General features: G+C 40.4%; 2 protein-coding genes across 4 annotated transcripts in view; one reads left to right on the top strand and one right to left on the bottom strand.

Annotated features, from left to right (window-relative positions):
• Window positions 1-22,462, bottom strand: SLC19A2 (solute carrier family 19 member 2). Of its 3 annotated transcripts, XM_082438342.1 has the most exons (6): window positions 22,090-22,456; window positions 14,996-15,598; window positions 6,100-6,322; window positions 4,813-5,005; window positions 4,327-4,468; window positions 1-2,020 (listed from the first exon to the last, which is right to left on the bottom strand). In XM_082438342.1, the coding sequence occupies exons 1-6, from the start codon at window positions 22,291-22,293 to the stop codon at window positions 1,892-1,894; spliced, it is 1,494 nt and encodes a 497-aa protein (XP_082294468.1). In that variant the 5' UTR covers window positions 22,294-22,456; the 3' UTR covers window positions 1-1,891. The 3 variants fall into 3 exon arrangements, with proteins under 3 accessions (XP_082294468.1, XP_082294470.1, XP_082294469.1); XM_082438344.1 differs by lacking the exon at window positions 14,996-15,598 and having other exon boundaries at window positions 22,090-22,462; XM_082438343.1 differs by lacking the exon at window positions 4,327-4,468 and having other exon boundaries at window positions 22,090-22,454.
• Window positions 22,463-24,870: 2,408 nt separating this feature from the next.
• Window positions 24,871-26,787, top strand: part of FIRRM (FIGNL1 interacting regulator of recombination and mitosis) — a gene marked incomplete at its 5' end in the record, with an annotated part of 325,889 nt that continues 323,972 nt past the window's right edge. Inside the window, one exon of the mRNA XM_082437530.1 lies at window positions 24,871-24,954. The remainder of the gene's footprint in view (window positions 24,955-26,787) is intronic.

The raw sequence follows: 26,787 nt of genomic DNA, 5'->3' as shown, positions 1-26,787 counted from the left end.
TTTTGATTAAAAAGGAAAAATATACTGTAAAATATTTATTTAATAAATAAGTTTGTAATCTATACAGAATTGAATAAAAAGTACAACAAATTATTTTCACTTTACAAAACTGCATACAGTACAACTTGCAAATTGGGTTCAGCATTCTACAAATAGGGCCACACACCAAGATGTAAACTTATTATTGTCTTAAATAAGTAAAGGCTCTAACTGTGTACCACAAACTTTGAATTAAATTCCAGGGAAATACTGCTTTAGTATTGATTGTACCACAGTCTATTTTATTTAAAAAATTAAATAAAATTCCTCAAATACCACTTTTCTACTTGTTTCTGAGTAAACAATTCCCTATGTAGCAAAATAAAACACAACAAAGACAAAATATAAAATTAGAGGCTGCTATTTATATCACTTCCTCTTCCCTTACTTAGCTAGTGTTCTTTTCCTTTCCCTTATTCAGAAAGGAAGGTGAGTGGAAAATGACTTATTCTTATCCTCATTCATTTGCTTCTAGAATTCCTGCTTACATAAATGAATACATCAGTTTTGGAATCTTGGCACTATTATTCAGTGTTTACCTATGTCGTTCTAAAAAAGTTAACCTAGTTTTTGTTTTTGTTTTTGTTTTTTAAGATTAGGCAACAAAATTGGCTTCAAAATAGTTACGTCTCACATAGGCTAGCAGCCACTTGGTAGACTAACTTCCCAATTAAATGTGCACAGAATAACATTTTTTTCAAGTAACCTGGAAACGGAATCAATAGCAATTCTTATTTTAAGCAGATATTCAAGATGATCCACCTTTAGAAACAAAGGCAGATTTAATGTACAAAATGCAGGAACTAAGTCTATCCTAGTTCCTGTCCCACCAAAATAATTAATAAGAGGCTCAGTTTGTGAAAAAGACCTTGGAATAATCCAACTCTTAATGACATCTTTATCTTGAATAAGAAGGACAAATAATATAAAAGCTATAAATGGAGATGAAGTTATTTAAAAAAAGAATTTTCCATTTTATTTTGGAGGTAAAAGGGGATGCAAATACAAAATGGGTTAGTTGTATCTTTAGCCCATTTAGTAACTTTTCATCATAGAATTAATAGTCCTTCATACTGAAGAATAAAAGACAAGCAAACCTGCTTTAAGTTTTCTGATTAGGTCACTTAGATTTTTAGCAGGCTTCAAAACTTGCCTTATTATTTAACTAAATTAGCTTCTCTGGGAAGCATATGAATAATGTAAAAATGAAAAATCCACACAAATACATAATTGTCAAGATGGGAATTGAGAATATTTACACAATGAATTTTTTTAAATAACTTAAATTAGAAACGACACATATTCCTTATAAAACACCAAACCAGAGCACATATTGTCGGTGATAGGAACAACTTTCATCTGTAGAAACACAAATGCACGTGAATAACACAGAAATAAGAATTAAGTTGAACAGAGGCAGGTGCTGTTAGAACATATTTCTGTTCTGACCTGTAACATCTGTGGCCCCTGTGAAGCCCTGGTCCCACCAGGCCAAGCATCTGGCTAATCTGATACAGAAGTACTTGACCTATGAAACACCAGACTCACTTCCTAGCAAGTATACATCACCATGTGCTGCTTGATTGCTCTTGATTACTTGGTTTTCAAAAGCAAGCTCACTTTCACATCAGAAAACAGTCATCCTTATATTGGCCTCGTAAATAATCCATGAAGTACACTTCACTTCTGAACAGTATTCTATTACTCTAGGAGGACAAGGTATAGTCAGTTGGCTGCTTTGAAGCCATGAAATGCACACTCATAAATATGTGTCTACACTTTAAAAAATTAAATACATCCAGGCACAGCTGCTGTGCAGAGTTCTTGTGATAAGAAGCTCATCAGCAGTGCGTTATGAAGTGGTCACTTGAGTACTTGATTCTGGATCTTCCGGCTTTCTGTATTTCTTCAAAATATTGACTGCACCATTAGACAGGAAAACCACAGCGATGAGTGCAAAATAACCAGCATAGATGAAGAACTAAAGAGGGGGAAAGAATAATTTATAGAATTATCAATTAGAAGGTAAGCTCTTTTATTACATATATGTGAACAGACTCTATAATTAAAGGTATATTCAGTTTCTCTATAAAACTTCAAAAAACATTGTATGCTTAAACAATGTGCCAGGCACTGAGGATACAAAGAGGCAGCACAGCATGGTGATACTGAAGCCTGACTCTTGGGTGCAAATCCCGACTTCCCCCTTACTAGCTGTATGACCTGGATTGAGAGACTCAGTCTCTGAGCCTCAACTTCATTTGCAAAACATTTTGTAATTCATAATATTTCCTAATTGCAGAGTTGTTGGGAAAGGATGAGATTATGTATGCAAATGTTTATTAGCACAATGCTAATGCTGTTAATACTATTGTTTTTATTTTTGTTGCTGTTATAACTGAATCCTGGTCTCTACCCTCAAGCTGATATGATTAACAGGCCAAATTCTGAATATCAAGACCTCTACTCTTGCCCAGAAGAGGGCAGTAGAAGGTCAACTATCAATATATTCCATTATAAGATTACTTTTTATAAGAATCTTCTCTAAGCCAAATTTTTTCTTAATTTTATTTATTTTTTGGCTGTGTTGGGTCTTTGTTGCTGCATGCGGGCTTTCTCTAGTTGCGGCAAGCGGGGGCTACTCTTCATTGCGGTGCGCGGGCTTCTCATTGCGGTGGCTTCTCTTGTTGCGGAGCATGGGCTCTAGGCACACGGGCTTCAGTAGTTGTGGCACGTGGGCTCCGTAGTTGTGGCTCGCGGGCTCTAGAGCACAGGCTCAGTAGTTGTGGCGCATGGGCTTAGTTGCTCTGCAGCATGTGGGATCTTCCTGGACCAGGAATTGAACCCGTGTCCCCTGCATTGGTAGGCAGATTCTTAACTACTGTGACACCAGGGAAGTCCCTCCAAGCCAATTTTTTAATGTAACTATGTTGTTTATCAACATCATCATCATTTTTCTTCTTAAAACAACTTACTAACTACTGATAAGCTAACCCTCTGAGCCAGGTCCTTTAAAATTCTGATTCATTTTCCTATAGGAAACTCGTTAATTAATCATGGCAGTTACAAGTTTCAGCACAGCCCACAAAATTCTATTATTCCATACGTTTAAACCTACCACTTCTATAGCAAGATGACAAGCACTTAGTTACTCTTCTACTCTCCATCCCAAATGAAAGTACCTAACCCTTGAGAGGTCTTCTCAAGGTTTTTATTGCAGGTAGTAATTGGGAAACACTTAAGTAATTCTTACTTAAACGAAAGTAATAAGCTCCCATTCCTCTGCTCTATCCACCCCCTCCCCCATCCTTTTTTGAGGCAGCATGATGCAGTGGGAGATGCCTAAGCTTTGGAGTCAAATGCTGGTTTGAATCCTGGTTCTGCCATACTATTATTGACTGTGACCTTAAACAACACAACATCTCTCAGACTCATTTTCTTGATGTCTAATCCTGATAACAATGCTGCAAAATTCTATATAAAGTACCCAGCACATAGAAAGCACTCAATGCACATTACCTATTTCTCTTTTAGATCTCCTCAGTAAAAACAAAGTTAATTACTGCTAACATGTTAGGTCTTTGTATTCTAAGAAAACTAATATGTAAGGAAGGAAGGAATAATGGAGATGGAATCATTTGGGCTGAGATGAGGTAGGGTAGGCACTTTTTTATTCAATTGCCCATTTTGCTGAAGTACAGAACAAGCCCTACCTACAACTCACAGTGCATGAAGGCATATACAACTATACCATTCCTGAGTGAATAAAATTATTCACACTGTCTCTGAGTGTTTGTGCAGGTGTTTTCTCAATGGGTCATATGTTAAGAGTCATAATGCTATTCAGCAACAGGAAGTCATTACCTTGGTATTTGGGTGAGGGGCGTTTTAACTAAAGAAGGAGGAGACTTAGAGAGCTTTGAGGTGAAGCATGGCATCTCGAACATAAGATGCAGTATTCCAGGCACAGAATTAAAAATGGAGGGAAATAATGGATGAGGAAGCAGAAAGTCTTGGCCTAGAAGGAACCAATATTACCTCTCAACTCCACCAGGCTGGTTAATTACACACAGAAATGTTCTAGGGCCTCATCAAAAAGATGATGGTCCCAACATCCTCCTGGTAGAAAAGAACTAAGGATGGGGGATGACTGAAGGAAAGAGAGAACACTTTTACTTTTTATTTTGTATCTGTCTATATTGTTTGAATTTGTTTCCATGAAGCATGCTCCACTTCCGTTACCCTGATCAACTCATAACATCTTCAGTACCGAAACAGAGATCTTACTTGAGTGGTAATTTCCAAGCCAAGGCCACTGGCATCTACCACAATTAGAGTGAGCAGAGTCTGCAGTGCCAGAGCGATGAAGGTATTTACACCAAACACTAGGGCATAGCGCTCCATGCTGAGGTTTGCAGCAATCTGAAAACTTAAAAAATGAATAAAAAGAATGCATAGACAAGAATTACTTCCAGGATAGTGTGAAGAGTAGCCCGTACTTTCTACTGTCAATTCCCTTCCCAACCAAGTGAAGAATATTTTGTTGCTAAATGATGTAAACCTCACGCAAACATCTGAAAACAGCAGGAACATTTAAACAAGGAAATAAAGATCCTTGCCTAAATGCTTCCTCAGGAGAAAAACTGGCAATGCACATATAATATAATGCTTCCTCCCATTTGCCTCTTTTAACCAGAAAATTTAATTTGTAAAGAAACCAAAAAGCTAATCCTGTCAGCTCTTCCTAATGGTTCTTTGAATCAAAATACATACGTTGCTATAGTGATGAGTAACATGTAGATGATTCTGAAGACAACGTAGGATGCGTAGCACACCCAAATGTTACCCACGGTGTCCATGATGTACACCGCAGCAGCAATCAGGAGAGAAAACAGAGACAATGTCAGTTCTCCCCAAGTGGACCAGGATATTTTTATGTAACCAACTGCAAACACAGCAACAGCACCTACAAAACAAAAAGAGAAAATTTGTCATTTTGCTACACAGATACTATTTCAATGAATTCAAAATTCATCTTAGATTACTACATTTTAAGATCTTTTAACTTTTAAACAGGGTAGCTCAAGATTATGGAGGGCCTTGAAAGTCCGGCAGAGGATTTTGGACTTGATGGAATAAACAGTATGGAGCCATGGAGAGATGATGAGAGACTGAACGAGGGCAGCTGGTAATGAGAAGGAAAAGGAGGATACAGAGCCAGGGGTGCTGCTAAGGAAAAACTACTGAGGCGGACACAGAGGCGAGAATCAAAAAGAACCACTGCTTGTAGCTTGGCAACACGGCAGGATGGCTCATCTCTCTTCCCAACTGAGGGGCAGTTTATCATGTGGTAAAATGATGATGATTATGAAAACGATAGCTAAAATGTACGGAGTGCTTTCTAAGTGCCAGTCACAGTTTTAAGTGTTTACAGAAATCATATAAAGTTTTCCAAAACCTTCTGAGGTGGGTCAACAAATTAGGAAGGGACAACAGAATAAAATGGCCAAAGACACAGGCTCTGAGTTCACACCTCGACTTTACCACTTACCATCTGTATCATCTTGGCCAAGTGATTAAGCTGTCTGTCCACAGCTTCCTTAACTGTAAATTGGGGATAATAATTACACCTGTCTTAGGAATTCTGTGAGGACTGAGTGAACATACATAAAGTCTTTAGAGCAGCACTTGGCGCATATAAACAATATATTTGCTACTGTTGTTATAAAGTATTGTATAGGTTACTCCAAGTTTTTCAACAAGTGGCAGAAGAACCCAGTAAATCAGAGATCATGGAAACCTGGATAAGAAGACAATTTAGAGGACCATTATATTAGGTTTCCCAAAGGTTAAAAGAATTTAAGTTTGTTAGTCATAGTCTTCCACCTCATGTGCAATTCTAAATTGTCCTCCTAAATCATAAAATCAGAGCTCAAAATAAGTAATCCATTCTTTGGGGCTACTTCAAACTTGGGAGGGGAGAGAAAATCTGATTATGGTTGACTTCACTACCAGAGGACTCTCCCCTCCCAAGCTGCCCTGCCACCCTGCACTGCTTACCCAGTAAGGTTGAAACGGCCTCCACGCCGCCGTTATAGATGGCAGCATGACGAGAAGGCATCACCTGCTCCCACAGGCCCTGTGCATAGTTCACGACTTGAAAATAGCCGCAGGTGGAGAGGGCCCACCACACGGACCAGCAGAGCAGAGGGCGAGAAGAGTAGCACACCAGGAAATCATTCCACAGGACCTTCAGCACGAGGAGACGGTCTGGCTTGGATTCCTACACAGAAAAAGGGAAGAAGCCAACTGTACAGAAAGCAATTGTATAGACTCAATTTTCTATTCAACAGACTTTTTTTTTGTTCCTTGTGAAAACCAATTGCTTATTTCATATACGTGTGTGTGTGTGTGTATGTGTGCATGTATAAACTTCTTAGCAATTACATTTATCCCCTCTGGGGGAAAAACATATTCTTATGTAATTTTTGCTTTGAATGCTCTATAAACATTAGTACATCCAGCAAATGATATATTGTTTACAAAATGAAGGTAGAAAGATGGTCAGAGATTGCGTACTTTAGCCAAAGGGAGATGACATTCAATATCTCCCCATACAGTGGCAAGCAACATTAAGAATAAGCAATAATTTGGGCTTCCCTGGTGGCGCAGTGGTTAAGAATCCACGTGCCAATGCAGGAGACACGGGTTCGAGCCCTGTTCCAGGAATATCCCACATGTCGCAGAGCAACTAAGCCCGCGCGCCACAACTACTGAGTCTGCACTCTAGAGCCCGTGAGCCACAACTAGTGAAGCCCATGCACCTAGAGCCCGTGCTCCGCAACAAGAGAAGCCACCGCAATGAGAAGCCCGTGCACCACAACGAAGAGTAGCTCCCGCTCACGGCAACTAGAGAAAGCCCACAAGCCCAATGCAACCAAAAAAAAAAAAAAAAAAGCGCAATAATTAGCAACCCTAGTAAATCACTGTTCAGGTAGAATCCATGAATGAGAACCTATCAGATTCACTGAAAGATAATGGTTAAGACAGAAATCTTAGAAAGAAATAAATCAAAATATTAGCAGCAGTTCTCTCTGACTGATGGGGTAATCAGTGATTTTAATTTTCTTCCTTACGATTTTTCTATTACCCAGTATTTATGGGAAATATTACTATTACAATGAAGTAATAAAGCCACTATGCACGTAACTGAGTGAATCAAAACATTACTATGTACCATCATCCCTGGACTATACCAAGAAGTCAATATGAGATTCCAGACATCCTGTGAAATAGCTATCAAAGGTTGCCATAATGCCGGAGCCTCGCTCAGAACACAGGAAATTTTACTTTTGCAACTAACATGGGAAGGCAAAATGAGAGAATCCAAAGGGACCAAGAGGAAGCTAACTGTGAATTAGCATGTAAGAGCCAGGACGTGTGACAGGAGCCATGCTACAGATTATTAACACCAATGGCAGCAGCATGATTCAACCCGCTCGCTGGCTGGAACCCATATCTTGCACATGAGAACCTCCAGATGTAAAATGACTACTCCCACCTGCTGTCAGCCCTTTCTCCTTTATTTTTAAAAACTGAGGTATAATTGACCTTTAACTTTATATTAGTTTTAGGTGTATAACATAATGATTTTATATTTGTATATACTGTGAAATGATCACCACAATAAGCCTAGTCAATATCTGTCACCATACAGTTATAATTTTTTTTTCCTGTGATGAGAAGTTTTAAGATCTACTCTCTTAGCAACTTTCAAATATGCAATATGGTATTACTAATTATAGTCACCATGCTGTACATTACATCCCCAAGACTTTACAACTGGGAGTTGTACCTTTTGACTCCCCTTTACCCATTTTGCTACCCCCTACCCCCTTCCTCTGGCAACTACCAATCTGTTCTCTGTGTCTATGAGCTTGGGGTTTTTTTGTTTTGTTTTTAGTTTCCACATATAAATGAGATCATGTGATATTTGTCTTTCTCTATCTGATTTACTTCACTTAGTATAATGCCCTCCAAGTCCATCCACATTGTTGCAAATGGCAAGACTTCATTCGCTTTTTAATGGCTGAATAAATAGCGTTCCAGTGTGTATATAAATGTGTCCCCCGTATACCACATTTTCTTTATCCATTCATCCACTGATGGACCCTTAGGTTGTTTCCATATCTTGGCTATTGTAAATAATGCTGCAGTGAACTGGTGGGTGCCTGTATCTTTTTGAGTTAGTGTTTCCATTTCCTTTGGATATATACCTAGAAGTAGAATTCTTGAATCATGTGGTAGTCTGATTTTTTTTAACTTATTTATTTAATTTATTTATTTTTGGCTGCGTCAGGTCTTCATTGCTGCGCGTGAGGGCTTTCCCTAGTTGCGGCGAGTGGGGGCTACTCTTCACTGCGGTGCGCAGGCTTCTCACTGCGGTGGCTTCTCGTGTTGCAGAGCATGGGCTCTAGGTGCGCAGGCTTCATTAGTTGTGGTGTGTGGGCTCAGTAGTTGTGGCGCACGGGCTTAGTTGCTCCGTGGCATGAGGGATCTTCCTGGACCAGGGATCAAACCCATGTCCCCTGTACGGGCAGGCAGATTCTTAACTACTGCGCCACCAGGGAAGTCCCTGATTTTTAATTTTTTGAGGAACCTCCACACTGTTTTCCAGTGACTGCAACAATCTACATTCCCACCAATAGTGCACAAGGGTTCCCTTTTCTCCACATCCTCGCCAACACTTATTTCTTGTCTTTTTGATAATAGTCATTCTAACAGGTGTGAGGTGATACCTCATTCTGGTTTTGAGTTGCATTCCCCTGATGATTAGTGATGTTGAGCATCTTTACATGTACCTGTTGGCTGTCTGAATGTCTTCTTGGGAAAAATGTCTATTCAGATCTTCTGCCCATTTTTAAATTGGATTCTTTTTTTGCTATTGAGTTGTATGAGTTCCTTTTATAATTTGGATATTAACCCCTTATCAGACATATGATTTGCAGATATTTTCTCCCATTCAGTAGGTTGTCTTTTCATTTTGTTGATGTTTTTCTTTGTTGTATAGAAGCTTTTTAGTTTGATGTTGTCCCACTTAATTATTTTTGCTTTTGGTATCAAATTAAAAAACACATTGCCAAGACAGATGTCAAGGAGCTTACCACGTATGTTTTCTTCTAAGGCGTTTTATGATTTCAGGTCTTACATTCAAGTCTTTAATCCATTTTACGTTAATTTCTGTGCAGCCCCTTATCCTTTAAATAGAACCTTTTAATAGGGATAGTTAGGTGTCTATAATACCAAGTTAAATGCTACTCTTTTCTTAGCTCAGCTATATGCAGAGGGAGATTTGTCTATCATCAAGCCAATAGCTAGGATGGAAACTTGAGAATAAGTTTGCTTCTTTTATTGCGCTGTTGAAGGACACAATCCTAATTCTTGCTATAAACAATGAACATTTTTTTCATGATGAAAGGAAGACTATCATTATTTTCTCAGATATTGATATTTCATCACCCAAAACATAGTAAAAACATATACAATGAGCCTTAACCAATGGGGACAAATATAGTACATCTGGTTTCAAGGAAAAGGAACCAAAATATGTATCATGGAAGAACTGGTGTTTGAGACAGGCTTTGGGAGATAGATAAGATTAGAATAGAGAAACAATTAAGAACATTCAAAGCAAAGGAAACAAGAACAATAGCACAGAAGCAGGCGCTTTCAAGGTGTACTTAAGAATCTGCAATGATAAAGTTCTCTTCCAACATAAAAGGCTTCTGGGACACTCTGTCCTGCTCTGGCCTGCTGTGCACTTATCTTGTTCCAAGAATACTCATTCTTGCCTTTGCCTGGTATCTCGTAGAGCCCTAGTTCATAAGCCCTAGTTCAGGGGCATTGGAAACCTTTTAAGAGTTGGCACAGAGACCTGCCTTTGGCTACTCTTTTTCAGGGGAGATAACACCTATCTGAGCTTCAAGGGCATTAAGCTGCAAAAGGGAGGGGGTACAGCCATATACGGCTATACACCCTCTCCCCTCCATCCCAACTCAGGCATATCCGTTGGCAGGGGTCCAACTGGAGATATCCAGAGGGAAAGGCTGTGACCACAAATGAGAAAAAAATGGGGAGGGTCAAAAGACAGACTTTGTCCTTCACACAAGTCTTTCTGATTCTGGCTTTTGGTGCTCAGGGCCAGCCTGGTGAGAAAGGCAGAATACTGCCTAACACAAACCTCCCACCAGTCATTTTCACCATTATGATTTCAATTCTTTGGATTCTGAAGGCTTTTCTGACATGAAAAGAAAGAAAGATCAGTCTTGAATTAACACTGAGTAAAAAAACATAAAGTTATAAACCTACATGTAGATTACAATTTCATTTACTATAAAATCTGTACAAACAGTGATACTTAGAAAGGGCACTAAAATATTAATAGTGGTAATCTTTGCACCCAGCAGTTCAGATTATTTTGACTTCTTTTTATGTAGTTTTCTGTATTGTTTACTTAAAAAATTAAGTATGAATCTTTTAAATAAAATCAGTAGAGCTTCAGTTCCCTCACCTGTAAAATGGAGACAGTGATACCTATATCATAGAGTTTTAATAACAGTAGTTTTAATAAGAATGAGATAATGAATATAAGACTTTTGGCACAGTGTCTGGTACCCAGGTCAAAGTAAATGGGAGCTGAGATGATGAATCAGTAGCATACTTGCCTACACTCAGATGAGAAAAATTTCTCAATCTTAGGCTTTTTACAGTAAAATGGAAATTAATGCTTACTTCAACAGGTTATTGCAAGAACTAGATAAGTATTACTCAGTATGTAGCAAGTGCTCAATAAATGTTGGTTTCCCTTCTATTCTATTTACCATGACTCATTAACATAATCAACAAATAGTTCCTGAGTGCCCATACAATGTGTCTGGCAATGTTCTAGACACGGGTGATACAGCAGGAAAGTCCCTGCCCTTATGAAATTTATACTGGAGTAAGAGAGACAGATGATAAACACACACATACAAGAGAGCTTATAGTAGGAATAACACTATGAAGAAAGGAAAAAGGGTAATGGGCTAGCAAGTGACTTTGGAATGGAGTAATGATTGCTAAGAGTGTTAAATGGCTTTCTGAAAAGCTGATGTCCGAGCTGTGACCTGAGTGACGTAAAGGAACCAGCCATGAAGATCAGGATGAAGGGCAGTCCTGACTGACACAATCTCCTGATTTGAAGTTCTGAGGTGGGAACAAGCTTGATGTGTTTCAGCCCAATTAAGAGATAAGGTCAGAGAGATTGGCAAGGAGCCAAATTGTATTGGGTTTTATATGCCAATTTTGCATTTTCTTCTACATACAATAGGAAAATGTAGGGGGAGGGGATAATTAGGGTTTAATGCCTAGACTATGAAGATTTAAGTCAAGGGCTGATGATTGCAATTAAATTATTTCTATGTATCCCTACATATATGGGGGACTGGACAGGAAAGGAGAAGTTGTTCATGGTATGCCTGGGAAACAGAAGAAAAAAGACAGAGTACCGTCACATCAATCAGCTCACAAAACTCAGGATTCTAGAGTCAAGTAAAGCTTAGTGATCATCTGATTTAACACTCTCTACATTTAGGGGTAGCCTAACTCAGTTAAAGAAAAAGAATTTGTGGGACTTCCCTGGTGGTCCAGCAGTTAAGACTCCGCACTTCCACTGCAGCGGGCGCAGGTTCCCTCCCTGGTCGGGGGAACTAAGATACCACATGCCACGCAGTGTGACCAAAAAGTAAAAAAAAAAGAAAAAGAGAAAAAAAAAGAAAAAAAATTTGTGATGGAATTAGTACCAGCCTCTCATAACTCTTTTCATAAGGCCCAGAATACCTTCAACAAATTCAAAGGGAAAATGAGAAATTATTTACAGCCCCACAAATAGAGATCTACAGTGAAGGTACAAAGCTGTTCTTGATTATTCATATCTAATGATAAAGATAATAATAGAAATTACCATGTATTGATTACCTACTTATGTATACTAATTTGAAAGCTCTACATGGCTTTATTTAATACTTGAAATAGCCCTATGAGGTAGGTATATGAATGAGGGAACTAAAAGTCGCAAAGAATTAAGAAACTGGCCCAAGATCACCCTGCAGGTAAGTACTAGTACTGGGGACTGCCTTCCTTCTTCAAAATCCGCTATACTCTGCTGCTATAAATGATATTGAGTACAAGGTAAAAACATTTATTTTGCTGCTGTCAGTGTTTTATGGAACTCAAACACACACACACACACACACACACACACACACACACACACACACAGAATGCTTCCTAATAGTAAAAGGTGTCAGTCTACAAATAAAAGTATAGTTATATTAACAGATATTTATTAAGCATTAATCTCATGTCAAGCCCTGTGCTAAAGAGTTGGTTTAATTTACATCATTTCTAATGGGTAAGCAACTTAAAAAAAATCATGTCCAACTATATGCCAAGCACAAAATGAGTCCAGTTGCCTGTTTGGGCAAGAAAATCACTGGCTTTGGCAGCTCCTCCTCCTGCAATGTCAGCACCCTCTGCCCCAAAGCAGTAGACTCATTCTGAAAATCAACTTACAAATACTCTAAGGTAACTTGTGGACTGGGCTATCACTTTGACTTCTACCTCATTTTCCCTCTTTTTAAGTCAAGATATAACCACCCACTGACCTAGAACTCTTCTTTACCGTAATTACCACGATTATCATTTATGGTTCATTGATGGGCTTTGTCAACTTAAGATGGCACTGTGATCTCCAATATCCACATTCTAATTTTCCTTCAAGCTTGTCAAAGAAAAACAAGCAGTATTTTAGGGCTGTACAGCTGCCAAGCAGCACTGCTTGCCTGTCATGGTGTCGGTAGCTGAGCCCAGGAGATCATGAAACTGACTTGAATCCTAATTTTACCTCACCATGGCCAACATGATGGTTCTGACCATGTTGTTATCCCAGTGAAGGACTTCATGGAACAAGGTATAGATTGAAGTGGATCTCATATCTGCTCTAAAATTATGTTTAGGAGTACACGTGTGTAATTTTGCACGACTCACTAATGTTGGATCTGAATCCTTATCTCTAAAATGAAAGGGTGATGTGATCTAAAGTCCCTTTAACATGCTCTGATTGTTCTATGATTTGTGGTTAGAGTCACTTCTAACTCTAAAAGTTTATAATTCTTCAGCATGTAAAGTACTGACATTTTGCATATCTATAAATAACAAATATCAAGGTGGTCTAGGACAGAGTTTTTTAAATTTTAGATTTCAACTCATTAGTTGGTAATAAAATCAATTTAGTGGGCAGTGATCACATTATAAAAAATAAACGAAATGTATCAGAATAAACCACTGTGTTGTAAAACTTTTGTTTCATGGATGACTTTGAGCGGTTCAAGACTTCAGTGGAGGAAATAACTGCAGATATGGTGGAAATAGCAAGAAAACTAGAATTAGAAGTGAAACCTGAGGGGCTTCCCTGGTGGCGCAGTGGTTGAGGATCTGCCTACCAATGCAGGGGACACGGGTTCGAACCCTGGTCTGGGAAGATCCCACATGCCACGGAGCAACTAGGCCCGTGAGCCACAACTACTGAGCCTGCGTGTCTGGAGCCTGTGCTCCGCAACAAGAGAGACCGCGATAGTGAGAGGCCCGCGCACCGCGATGAAGAGTGGCCCCCGCTTGCCGCAACTAAAGAAAGCCCTCGCACAGAAACGAAGACCCAACACAGCCAAAAATTAAAAATAAATAAATAAATAAATAAATAAAATATTTCCTTTATCTGATTTAAAAAAAAAAAAAAGAAGTGAAACCTGAAGTTGTGACTGAATTGCTGCAATTTTATGATAAAACTTGAATGGATAAGGAGCTGCTTCCAATGGATGAGCAAAGAAAGTGGTTTCTTGAGATGGAATCTACTCCTGGTAAAGATGCTGTGAAGACTGCTGAAATGACAACCAAGGATTTAGCGCATTACATAAACTTAGCTCATAAAGCAGGGTTTAAGAGGATTGACTCCAATTTTCAAAGAAATTTTACTATGGGTAAAACGCTATCAAACAGCATTGATGCTGCAGAGAAATCATTCCTGAAGGAAGAGTCAATCGATGCGGCAAACTTCACTGTTGTCTTATTTTAAGACATTGCCACAGCACCCCCACCTTCAGCAACCACCACCCTGATCAGTCAGCAGCCAACAAGATCGTGGCAAGACCCTCCACCAGCAAAAAGATTACGACTTGCTGAAGGCCCAGATGATGGTTGGCATTTTTTGGCAATTATGTATTTTTAAATTTAGGTATGTATATTATTTTATACATAATGCTATTGCACACTTAATAGACTACAGTATAGTGCAAACATAACTTTTATATGCACCGTGAAACAAAAAAAATTGTGTGACTTGCTTTATTACAATATTTGCTTTACCTCAGCGGTCTGGAACTAAACCCGCAATATCCTTGAGGTATGCCCGTATCACACATAGTTTTCAGCACAGATGAGGAAGATAACTTCCTATCCTTACATACTTTGGACTTCAATTCAGAAACTGGAAGTAGATAGTCATCATTTACTGGAATCATTTCACCTATTCATTTAGAAAATTTTTTCTAGAGCTTCCTTTACATACCAAGTTCTGAGGATAGAAAGATGAAGAAGAGACAGACATTGCTGTGGCTTCTAAGACATCTCCAACATGAGCAATATAATGTTGTGACAGTCCTGGAGGTCATTTACTCCAGAGGAAAATACATTTGTCATCCGTAATATAAATCAACGTTATATTGAGTGAATGAATGAATGAACCAATGAAGCAACTCAAGATAAAACCAGAATCCAAATGAATTGAGGGACTTTCCTGTCTTTTTTCACCATTGGTCTAGCCCCAGAGTAGCAACCAACAGGCATTTAAGGTTGTGCTTACCTGTTCTTCCATGGGAGGCTCCTCTGTATTTAGAGGGATTTTTGATTCAACGTCTTCCCACTGCGGAAGGTGGTTAGAAGCTGAGGTATCAGTAGCAATGCCACCACTGTGTACCTTGACGCCATTTGCTCCCCGGCAGGAGGGAGGAACGTGGTGAAAGAAAAGACTCTTCTGTGGCATAGGCAGAAACCAGGCCACAGCGAAAGCCACAGAAACACAGGTAAGAGAGATGACATTCAGGCTGAATAGGGACCAGCCTGCCACTGAGACGAGGATCTGCCCTAGGAGAGAGCCCACTGTGAAGCCCACCAAGGTGGCACTTCGACAGTAACTCGTGACTTTCTGGTACATGCTCAGGTCTACCACACTGTAGATGTAGGAGTAATAGGCAATTTCAGTGGCGGTGGCGATGCCATAGAAGAATTCCAAGAACTGAATGGCCAGCAGTCCCTGGGCATAGAGCAGCATGAACCACGTAACAATAAGGCTGAGTCCCTGGAGCAGAACAACAGGTTTATAACGGAGGAAGTCTGTGGCAAGGAACACAGGAAACAACAGCACCAGGTAAGAGTAAGTCCATACTGGATATATTTCATTGAAGACCTGGTAGAAAAAAGATAAAAATCACGTTAGTGATCTCAAAGGACCTGGAACATTCGTAACAATTTATTCTTATAAAACAATCTACCAGTACCTCAAAGATCTCATTTTTATCAACCAAAGAAATCTTGACAACAATTCTGATAACTGTTTGGAATATACTTCTCCATTTCCACCCCATCGTCTTTTTCCTAATAAAATCTTCCCTATTCATCAAAGCCTAGTCCAACACCTTCCTCATCCTGGAAGACTTTGCTGCAACTGATAGTGTTTGTATCCCAGCACCCAAAAAGCTCTCCTGATACTGCTTTGTATGTGTCAGTCTCTTCAATTACCTCATTGCGCTGCTTCTTAACCATGGCTACACATCTCCCAAGGAGCTTTAAAAAATGTGGATGCCTTGCCACAGGCATTTTTTAGAAACCTCCCAGGAGATTTAATTATGAGCCAGAGTTTAGAACCATTGCTTTATAGGTTCTTTCAGGGTAGACGTGACTTTCATTTGCACAACCTAATAGCTCACATACTGTTTGGAAGATACTTGGCTCAATAAATGCTTTGGAAACAAATGTTTTGAAATCATTGTCACTTCTTACTTCTAGCCACAGAACAGGGAGCCATGATCCTACTATTTGATTAGGTTTCTCTGATTTTAAGTTTCATTTCTTTGGGGTAACATGAATAGATAAAGAAGGTAAATCTGTCCTACAGTCTTAACAGAGTAACTATCTGTGGATAGTAGCATTATAAGCAACTCTGATGTCCTTCTTTTTGTATGTCTATAATATGAAAAAAAAGGAAGGTTTTTTTTTTTTTCATTAATTTTTCATTGGAAGATAGTAGAAATAATATTTAAACCACAAAGACCCCAGCTGGAATTTCTGTTCCATCATTTGCCATATGATTTTAAGCAAGTTTTTTTTTAGTTCCTTTTAGCCTTAATCTCCATTATCAGTAAAAGAGAAGTAAAGCCTATGCCACAGGGTTGTTTCTTGCAAGGACTAAATGAGAGAGTACACGTAAATCACTTACTCTTTTTTCATAGGTTTAAAGACTTAAGGACTGAAGCTGAAACACAGACCACTTGGGACAATACAAATTAAATTAATTGAACTGTCGTCCCCATTCTTCAAATAACAATCATTGTAGGAGACTTTTCCCTCTTCTTACACCTACCCCATAGCCTAGCAAGTTCCTGGGGGTTTAAGTAAGTCAGTTTTATAAGTGAGCATTTCAAAGTTTGGATCGGTGGCCCCAGTTTTTAAGTGCGTTCTGAAAGGTAGTCTTGCTAACAGGCTAAATACTTTGTGATGGAGCAATCTAATCCTCGGGTTTGACTTACTTTTTAACTCTTGTGTAGACCTCAGTTCACCCAACTAATTGTTTTAAGGTTTTAGAGGAACAATAAAGTAAAAATTTTATTTTTAGTAAATTATTATAAAATATTTGCCAATGCAGAGAACAACTATAAACGGAAAACATAATCGGAAATACATTCCAGACTTGATTTCTGACTGGCTGAATATCAAAAGTGATTTGTCTAATAGCCTCGCTTTCATGAATTCCGGTCTAATTTGTGTTTGCAAGTCATCTAGCAACCTCCATTTACCAGGAAACTTTCTTGTGCCTGAATGTGTGCGTGAAAGAATAATCGAGAACTGTAGAAATGACTCTTATTCACAAGTGTGGAAGTTTTATCAAATGAGGAACAAACTGCACTTGGCTGACATAAGACAGGGTCAGAGACTTCTCAGTAGAAAACCAAAGGGCATAAGGGCAACCTTGAGATGAAAGCCGCGAAGAGTGAAGGCTTCCCTACAGACTTTTCACAGGTGTGCTCCATTAGCAACTTCCCACTCCTTTTTTGCCTATAGTTTTATTCATTCTCCTACAGTTTTCGTAAGTGTGAAACTGCCTCCTCTGTTTGACTCTGCATATTTCTTCACCTTCACATCTTCCCCAACATAATACTACAAAGCTGTTAGCCACCACACCTTCCCTTTAAAAATACCTTCCTTCTGTACCCCATCTTCTTTGTTCTCCACCACACACCTTGGGACTTTCACTGATTCTTCACTCCAGTAATACTGTCTGCACTTAGACATGTTATATACCCTTCGATACTAGTTGTCCCCAAACGATTAACTGTGAAGTTTTCGTTATATAAACCTCATCCTTTCAATTATCAATTTAAAGTGTTTATGCTTATGAGTCTAATTCCACTCCTAATACAAAAACCACAGTTTACATAATGAAGATAAGGAAAAGCAATGCCAAGTAGAAACAAAAATAAAGGCAAGCAGGGGAAAAAGACCAGATATGTTCTCTTTAACTTATTCTCAATAAGAGATCTCAATTTACTCCTAGGAGAGACATCAACCCAAGAGGACTGTCCCTCCCACAGCATTATCAGCATTATAATAGTACATCTCTACTGACACCACACACTATGCTAATCACCTCACCTATATGACCTCATTTAATCCAAACAACGCTAAGTGGTAGACACTTTTATCATCTCTATCTTACAACCAAGGAAACTAGGCCTTACGTGAATCGCCCAAAGTTATCCCAGCTAGTCACCGGCAGAGGGAGCATCTGCACCTAGATATTCTGAATCCACCACACTAAAATGCCCCATTTCTTCAATCAGAAAACTACTGTTGATCATCTACTATGTTCCAGGCTTACTTCTAATGCCATTAAGCAGCTTTTTCAACCTGCGTAGGGGTGCTTTTATGGGCTTTCATGAAGAGAGAAGACCAGACAATATGCAGAGCTTAGCCACTGTGTCTCCAAAAGTCTCCAGAAGATCCCTTCTCTCTCAATGCCTCCAAGGAGAAGCTGTCACACCAGGAAATGCTTCTTTGATGGATACTCTGAATCCTGAAGGGAAACTTCCCACATGTAAAAATGTACAGATTACAGACTCTTATTGGCCACGCCTGGACGATACCTTCTTATCTCAGGCAAAATCTGCCGTGTGAGCAAAGGGAACTGATTTTATTCTAAGGTGCCTTTCACAGTTCTTTGGATCAGAGCTTGTTTGTGCTTTCTTCTAAGACACAAAAAGTTAAGGGAAAACAGCTGTTCAGTTTTAAGCTCTAATTCAGATTTACACTTTATCTTAGAATCACATTTCAATTAGACAACTAGTTAGTAAGCACTTATTCGCACAACACTGTTTTCAAACTGTATGGAGATTACAAAGACAAAAAAAGAATAAAATGAAGCCTCGGTTCTCCAGGAGTTCTGAACCTAGTGAAGAGCACATACACATAAATTATTGACAAGGGAGTTAAGAAATATGGGGGGTTGCTCCTTTGAGATGGACCTTGAAGGATGAGAAAGTTAGATACACTGGACTTATGACTATAAGATTAACGTGGATGGAGCTTGGGCATGTAGAAGGCAAGGGGAAGAAGGATGTAGTGGGAGATAAGGGTGTTAAGGAGATACGAGCCAAATTCTGTAAGGCTCTGAATATTAGGCAGAATAGTTTTAAATTTAATGTCTTAAAAATATCAAAGAAAGGTAGTGAATGTCAAATCCCATGCTGAAAAAGATGAAAGGATAAAAAATTTTTGGTGATAAAGAGCTCTATTTTATTAAAAGTTTGGCTTTCAACTACTGAAATACAAATTTTAACCTGTTTAAAATTTATAAAGTGATACAGGTTAATGGTTTTCCTGAAATCTAAGAAAAAAAAAATCCTTTGAGAGTGGAAAGAGGAAATTCTGACCTTTTTTTTCCTCCTTTTGTCTTTGGCCTTAGTTAACAACAGCTCTATCTAAGATGACTGCTCTTGGACCTTCTAAAGTCTCCTGAGGGAAATACAAAATTCAACACAAATAGACTGACCATGATTTGGCATTTGCTTTGCCTAAAAATCATGTAATATTAAATAAATAAATAACTGTACATTGGTGAAAAACGCAGTCAGAAAGGAGAACAAGTTGTCCTATTTATTTCAGTTATTGGAGATTTAAAAAAACCTAGGGTTCCAGAGAGGGTGGACAGAGCCATACTGTGCCCGACCATCAGAATCGGCCATGATTCTGAGGTCCTCAGAGACAAACAACATCCCTTTCCAGACTTCTGGATTTTTCTTCAAACCCTGTCCTCTTCCTCATCTAATGTGCAGTAACAGAAGTGTGCTATGTTTTTGTTACGCATTCAGCAAATGTTTCCTGGGCCTGGCACCTCTGCTTTATTGCTATACGCCCGGAACATATTTCACTCACCCAGGTAACTTTCCGATAAGACAGGACACATGATGGCACATCACACAGCAATTCTGCCCAGGGCACTTGTACAAAACAGTTCGGCTTTCAAATATCAACAATGGGAGCATGTTTCTCTCCCCGTGTGCTTCTCTTTCAGGCAAGGTGCACAAACTGTGCAGATCACATGGCAGTTCACATGAAATTTTAATTGTTAGCAGCTCACACACAGTATCATTTCTGCTTCAGCGGCTACACTTCAGATTTGGTGGTTGCTGTGGGTCTCCAGAATCATTCTCTCTTGTATTTACTGAAGTAATTTTCTTCTTGGAGAATCATTCTGTTCACAAGAGTTGGCCCTTTCCACTTTATTACTGTTTTTAGGCAATACTATCATTCACATAGGTAATGAGTAACTCTTACAGTTCCTTGTGGAGTGGTCCATAAGACTGAGAAATAGATCTGAAGTTGGGTAAAAGTCAGTGCCACTTGCTAGGGGTGAGATAATGTGGGAAACTCAAATGAAATCCTCAACCAAGAGTTCAACCCCTTCCCTGTTAAGTGACCTTGAAAATGGAGGAGCAATGCAATGACAAACGGGACTATGAGTAATTACATCCTGCTCTGACCTGTTATGCAGGGACACTCAAAACAGGTGACTGCTAATCACAGGGGAGAGAGTAAGGTTTAAGTGGGAGGAGTACTTCACAGCAGCTGGGGCAGGAAGGCAGGGTGGGAGGAGAATTAGACACAAGAAAAAAGGAACAGGGCTTCCCTGGTGGCGCAGTGGTTGAGAATCTGCCTGCTAATGCAGGGGACACGGGTTCGAGCCCTGGTCTGGGAAGATCCCACATGCCGCGGAGCAACTAGGCCCGTGAGCCACAACTACTGAGCCTGCGCGTCTGGAGCCTGTGCTCCGCAACAAGAGAGGCCGTGATAGTGAGAGGCCCGCGCACCGCGATGAAGAGTGGCCCCCGCTTGCCGCAGCTAGAGAAAGCCCTCGCACAGAAACGAAGACCCAACACAGCCAAAAATAAATAAATTAATAAATAAATTTAAAAAAAAAAAAAGAAAACGCAAATGAGTTAAAAAAACAAAAACAAAACAAAACAAGGAACAGCTAACAACTGCCCACTCAGCTTTCACCCTTTTGTTCCAGAAAGGAATACCAGACCTCAGATTTCTTGCTTTGTAGTGTTCAAGGAAGAGGATGCTGAATCTGCTTTATTTGGGTTTTGTGGTAGCAGCTTGAGTTTAAGTCCCTTTTCAGTTAATATAATGTCTTTCTTTTTCAGAAAACTGGTGTTGAGATTGACCATACGCTTTAAAGAGTTAAACACATTTTTAAAGTACACAATGCACTTCAAGTACTTTACTTATAAATCCTCCTGGGGAAGTCAATCAGCAAAAAGTTCTTGATCATGGACTATGTACTCTCAACTACTCTGAACATCGCAGCAGAACAGAAAGGAGCAAAACTAACATCCGTGAAGCAACAATTCACAACGCAAGAAAAACTACAATTAAATGCCAACTGGGTGATACCATCTAAATATCTGCTTTTATCCCAGGAGGTGGGGTTGGGGGAGTGTGTGGGAAGCGTATTCTTGGACACAGTCTCGCCCAATCAAAAATCAAGACAAGATGATGGGTTCTTGTTGTCTTGTACAGTCCTTATTTGAGCACATCCATCTGTCAAGGGTAAACAATGCAAAGTAGGGGAAGGAAGAGGGTGCAGCAGGTAGAGGGAAGATCCTTTCAGAAAGCAGTAGTTACTCAGCATCTGGTTCCTTACTTTCTGGCAGCAAATATTTATTTAAACCTTTACCATGTCCAAAGTACAACCTGCTGTTTTCCCTTTTTTTCTCCAATTATTCTCCTCCCCCCCGCCCCCGTCCCCGCCCCCAAGCAGGAACTGCTGGATCAGTCGGAGCAGAGTGGGGCTAAGTTCCATTACAGCATCATCGCCTGAAGCACACGTGCACTGGGGCTCCCGAACTGCGTTTCGAGCCCTTCACCTAAGACACGGCCTATCAATCCAACGGAGGGCAGAAAAACAGCGTGAATTAAGGCAGTGCCCAGCACGGAGCCGCCTTCCAACTGGGAAAAGTCAGCAATCTCTGCTCAGAATGGCTCCTGCGTTTCGAGCGCCTTTCTCACTCCTCCTTTCCTCAACTACATCCCCTCCGCCCGCTCTCACCTTTTCCCGCACATCTCGGCGCCCGCGCCCCGCGCCGGCCGAGTCACCTCCCGCCTGCCCCCCGCGCCTACCTCCCTCTCCGTCAGGTTCTTGTCGGGCCCCAGCAGGTAGGGGGTCAGGAAGGGCTCGGACGGCCTGAGGCTGGCGAAGAAGCCGTAGGCGCAGAGCAGCGCGGTGGGCACGAACCAGCACTCGCGCGGGACCCGAGCCGTGCGCAGGAGCATTGTGGCCGCCGCCGCCGCCGCCCGTCGTGTCACCGGGCCAGGCACATCCATCCGGGGCGCGAGGGGCGGGGACCCGGCCCGGCCCTTTCCTTCTCCTTTTCCTCCTCGGCCAACCGGAGTGAGGTTGAATCGCTGCCCCAGCGCGGGCACCTGCAATCGCGAGTGGCGCCTCCTCCCGGCGGGGCCAAGCAGTTCTGAGACAGCCGCCTCTGATCGCAATGACTCCCAGCCTTTCCTGATTGCAGGAGCCTCACGTGTCGCCACCCGCCCGCTGAGCGGCAGAAAACCTGACACGCCCTAAGGCCCACCCTCCGCCACCTCCTCCCTGCTGACAGCCAATCACAGAGGACGCCGGGCATTGGCTTCTCTCCCATTGGTCGGTGGCTCCCAAGATGCGAACCCGCGGCGGCGGCGGTGGCGGCGGCACGTTGGAGCGCTGACGTCCGCTGGCTCGGGCTCAGAGGACTTGTAGGACTCAGGTCAGAATGCCGCTGTTCTGGCGTGCGCTGCTCAGGGGGAGAGCTGTCCGCCCACGCTGGAGGTCGGCTAAGTCATCCCTCGTGCTGCAGCTCACCTGTCGGGAATGCTCCGCGTGGGCCTTATCCCCACCAAGAGAAACGCTGTTACACACAGTCATTTTCTGATTCTTAACCACGGTCCGTTCAGATTTTCCTTCGCAAGTGGCCAGCGCCGGGCAAAGATTTAACCTTGGGACGGGGGAATGCTCTACCTTTCTTCCAGCAGCTTTCAGGTTTTAAATTGTATTCATCTGCAGTAAAAAGACATTAGAAGCCCGGGTTCTAAGCGCTCCGAGGCGTTTACCAAGAGCCGGAGAAGGAAAAAGTGGATAAAATGCTGTGAAAAGAATGAACGAGCTAGTTGCTTAACAGAAGGATCGTAATGGAGTCCTAATGAAAGGGTTTTAGCTTTATGTCGTTACTTTTTGTAAGCGGGATACAAAGAAAGCAAACATAACTGTAGATATAGGCTGTGTTTAAAACGTAAGGGGGAAATCCCGAGTCATTAAAGCAATCACGAAATATCATGGATCTCTTTATTTAAAAAACCAAAACAGAGGTCTTGGCATAGTTTTCAAGGGCAAAGCATGACAAGAATCCGCAGTGCTTTCTTTAATTTTTGTCTATAAACCTCTTTCTGCCTGACTCAGCTTGACTGTATCCCAGTCCTTCCACTGCAGACCAGCTGCACCATTTAAAGCAATTTCCCCTGTGCAGTATTTGCAGACTAACAGATCCTACCAGAAGCTCACAGAAAACATTTTTGAACTCTGTTTTGCTTTAATGTATGTTACGACCTATCTAGCTCAATTTTCTTCCTGGGTCAGCAAATGACACTTGTTGCAAAAAGGATACTGTTTGCAATCAGCCACACAACTCTACCAGATGGAACGACATACTAGTGAAGGGAAAGGAGACTTGTTTCTAAGACTGCACAAGTGAATGAACCAAAATATGTAAGTTGATTGATCGCTGAAGAAATGCAGTTGTTGGTATTTACATCTATCAGTGGGTCTCAAAGTGAGGTCCAGGAAGCCCAAGGGAACCTTGGGATCTTTTCAGAATTCCACATGGTCAAACTCCTTTCATAATACTACTAAGACTTTATTTCCTTTTGCACTCTAGAGACTACATGATATGTGATGACATTGTCACTCTAAAGACCAAGAGAATGTGTGTTTGTATATTTTTGCATTTAAAAACTTTTCAGATTTAATTTCTAATATGGCAACTATGAGTAGGTATAACCCACAAAAATAAAGAGTATTTAGGGTCCTCAATAACAGGCGTCTTGAAGCCAAAAAAGTAAGAACTTCTACAAAATACAATTATCTAGTCCTCTAAACTTCCGCCATAGTATCTACCTCTCATTATGACTACAGAGAGAGCATCAGTGGTCCTCTTGGCAATTGCTTCCCTTCACATTTATTGATACATTCAGTGCTTTAGTAGAAGAGAAGGAAAGAGAAAAACAAAAGAGGCCTCAGAAAGAGAAGCCCACTTATTAAGAACAGCTTTCCATCCCTTCCCTGAGTCTTGGAGACCTGAATTGTGTTCATCTGTAGATCATTGGTTCTGAAATTTTTCCTTGGTGTTAATCATTTAGGCAATGTTGGGCGTTAACAAATAACAATTGTTCTTGAATTAGGTAGAAACTTTTTTATTATTTTTCTCTAAGAGGTCATGGCAGAATTCTAAGAATGACTCCCAGTGAGCCTGCCCTTCTATAATCCGCACCCCTTTGAGTGTGGGGTGGCACCCCTGAATTTAATGAGACAATACAACTGCTTGTTACATTGTATGGCCAACGTGAGATTATCCAGGTGGGCCCATCTAATCACACTAGCCCTTTAAAAGCAGAGAATTGTCTCCTGCTGGTGGCAGAAGAGGCAGGAAGAGATATTTGAAGGAGAAAGATAGCCATGCTGTTGCTGGAGGGAGCTGTGTGCCAAGAATGTGGGTACCCTGTGGCAGTTGAGACTGACTCTTGGCTGACAGCCAGCAAAGAACTGGGGATTTCAGTCCTACAGTCACAAGGAACTGAATTCTGCTAAAAACCTAAACAAGCTTGGAAGTGGATTCTTCCTCAGAACCTCCAGATAAGAGCACAGCACAGCCAACACCTTAATTTCTGCCTGTCAACTTTAAGCAGAGAAACCACCCAAGCCCACCTGAACGTCTCATCTACAGAACTGTGAGTAAAGTTCTTCTAATTTTTTAAGCAGCTGAGTTTGTGGTAATTTGTTATACAGCAATAGGAAGCTAATACAAAGGTAAATAGAATATATTTTTTAAATTGAGGTAATAGTCACATAATACGAGATTACCCATTAACCATATTTAAGCGTACAACTACGTGGCATTAGTACATTCACAATGTTGTGCAACCATCACCTCTGTCTAGTTCTAAGATATTTCACCACCTCAAAGGAAACTTGTACCCGTTAAGGGATCACTCCCTTTTCTTCCCTCCCCCTAGCCCCTGGCAAACACTCATGTGCTTTCTGTCTCTATGGATTTACCTATTCTGGATGTTTCCTACAAAGGGAATCATACAATATGTGAGTTTCTGTTTCTGCCTTCCTTCATTTCGCGTAGCATTTTCAAGGTTCACCAACATTGTGGCATGTATCAGACTCCATTCTTTTTATAGCTGAAAAATATTCCACTTTACATAACACATTTTGTTTATCCATTCATCAGGTGATGGACATTTGGGTGTTTCCCTTTTTTTGGCTATGTGAATAGTGCTGCTATGAACATTTATGTGCAAGTGTTTGAATACCTGGTTTCAATTCTTTTGGGTATATAGGAGTGGAAATGCCAGATCGCCTACTAATTCTGTGTTCTGCTGTTTAAGGAATGGCCAAACTGTTTTCCACAGAACCTACACCATTTAACATTCCCACCAGCAATGTATGAGGATTCCAATTACTCCACATCTTTGGCAACACTTGTTTTCTTTTTTCCTTTTTAAAAATATCCATCCTAGGGATGTGAAATGGTGTCTCGAGGTTTTGATTTGCATTTCCCTAATGACTAATGATGTTGACCATCTTTTCATGGATTTGTTAGCCATTTGTGTGTCTTCTTCGGAGAAATGTCAACTCAAGTCTTTTGTCCACTTTATAATTGAATTATCTTTTTGTTGAGTTGTAAGAGTTCTTCATATATTCTGGAGAGTAGAGCTTTGTCAGGTATATGATATGCAAATCTTTTGCCCATTCTGTAAGGGTAAATAGAACATTGAGAGACATTTTTCTCTATACAGATGGTCTCCAACTTAATGGTTCAACTTAATGGTTTTTCGACTTTATGATGGCGCGAAAGCAATAAGCATTCAGTAGAAACTGTACTTGGAATTTTGAATTTTGAGCTTTTCTGGGGCTAGTGTGGTATGATTCTCTCTTGCGATGCTGGGCAGCTATTGAGGCCACAACTCCAAGTCAGCCAGGTGATCATGAGGGTAACCGACCAATACGTTTATAACCATTCCGTACCCAGACAACCATTATGTTTTTCATTTTCAGTACAGCATTTAATAAATTATGAGATAGTCAACACTTTTATTATAAAATAGGCCTTGTGTTAGATGATTTTGCCCAATTGTAAGCTAATGTAAGTGTTCTAAACATGTTTAAGGTTGGCTAGACTAAGCTATGATGTTTGGTAGGTGTATTAAATGCATTTTCGACTGAAGATATTTTCAACTTACAATGGGTTTATTGAGACATAGCCCCAGTGTAAGTCGAGGAAGATCTATATATGAAAGCATGAGGGAATGTGTGTTTTGCAAAAAGTAGAATTATATTATGTACCCTTTCGAATCTTGCTTTTTCTCACTCAGGAATAATTCATGCAAAACATTCCATGGAATAAGGTTAAGCTCTAATTCTTTCTAAGGTTGCATTGTGTGGGTGTGCTAAAATTTATTCAACTATTCCCTTTTATGGCCACTCTGGTTTTAGTTTTTTGGTCACTGCCAACAATCCTGCAGTTAACATCCTCGTACAATATATGTCTGTGT

This window comes from Balaenoptera physalus (genome assembly GCF_965194825.1).
Source record: "Balaenoptera physalus genome assembly, chromosome: 1".
Classification (NCBI taxonomy): Eukaryota; Metazoa; Chordata; class Mammalia; order Artiodactyla; family Balaenopteridae; genus Balaenoptera; species Balaenoptera physalus.
Note: the sequence above shows the minus strand (reverse complement) of the source record. Positions and strands in the feature narration are given on the sequence as shown.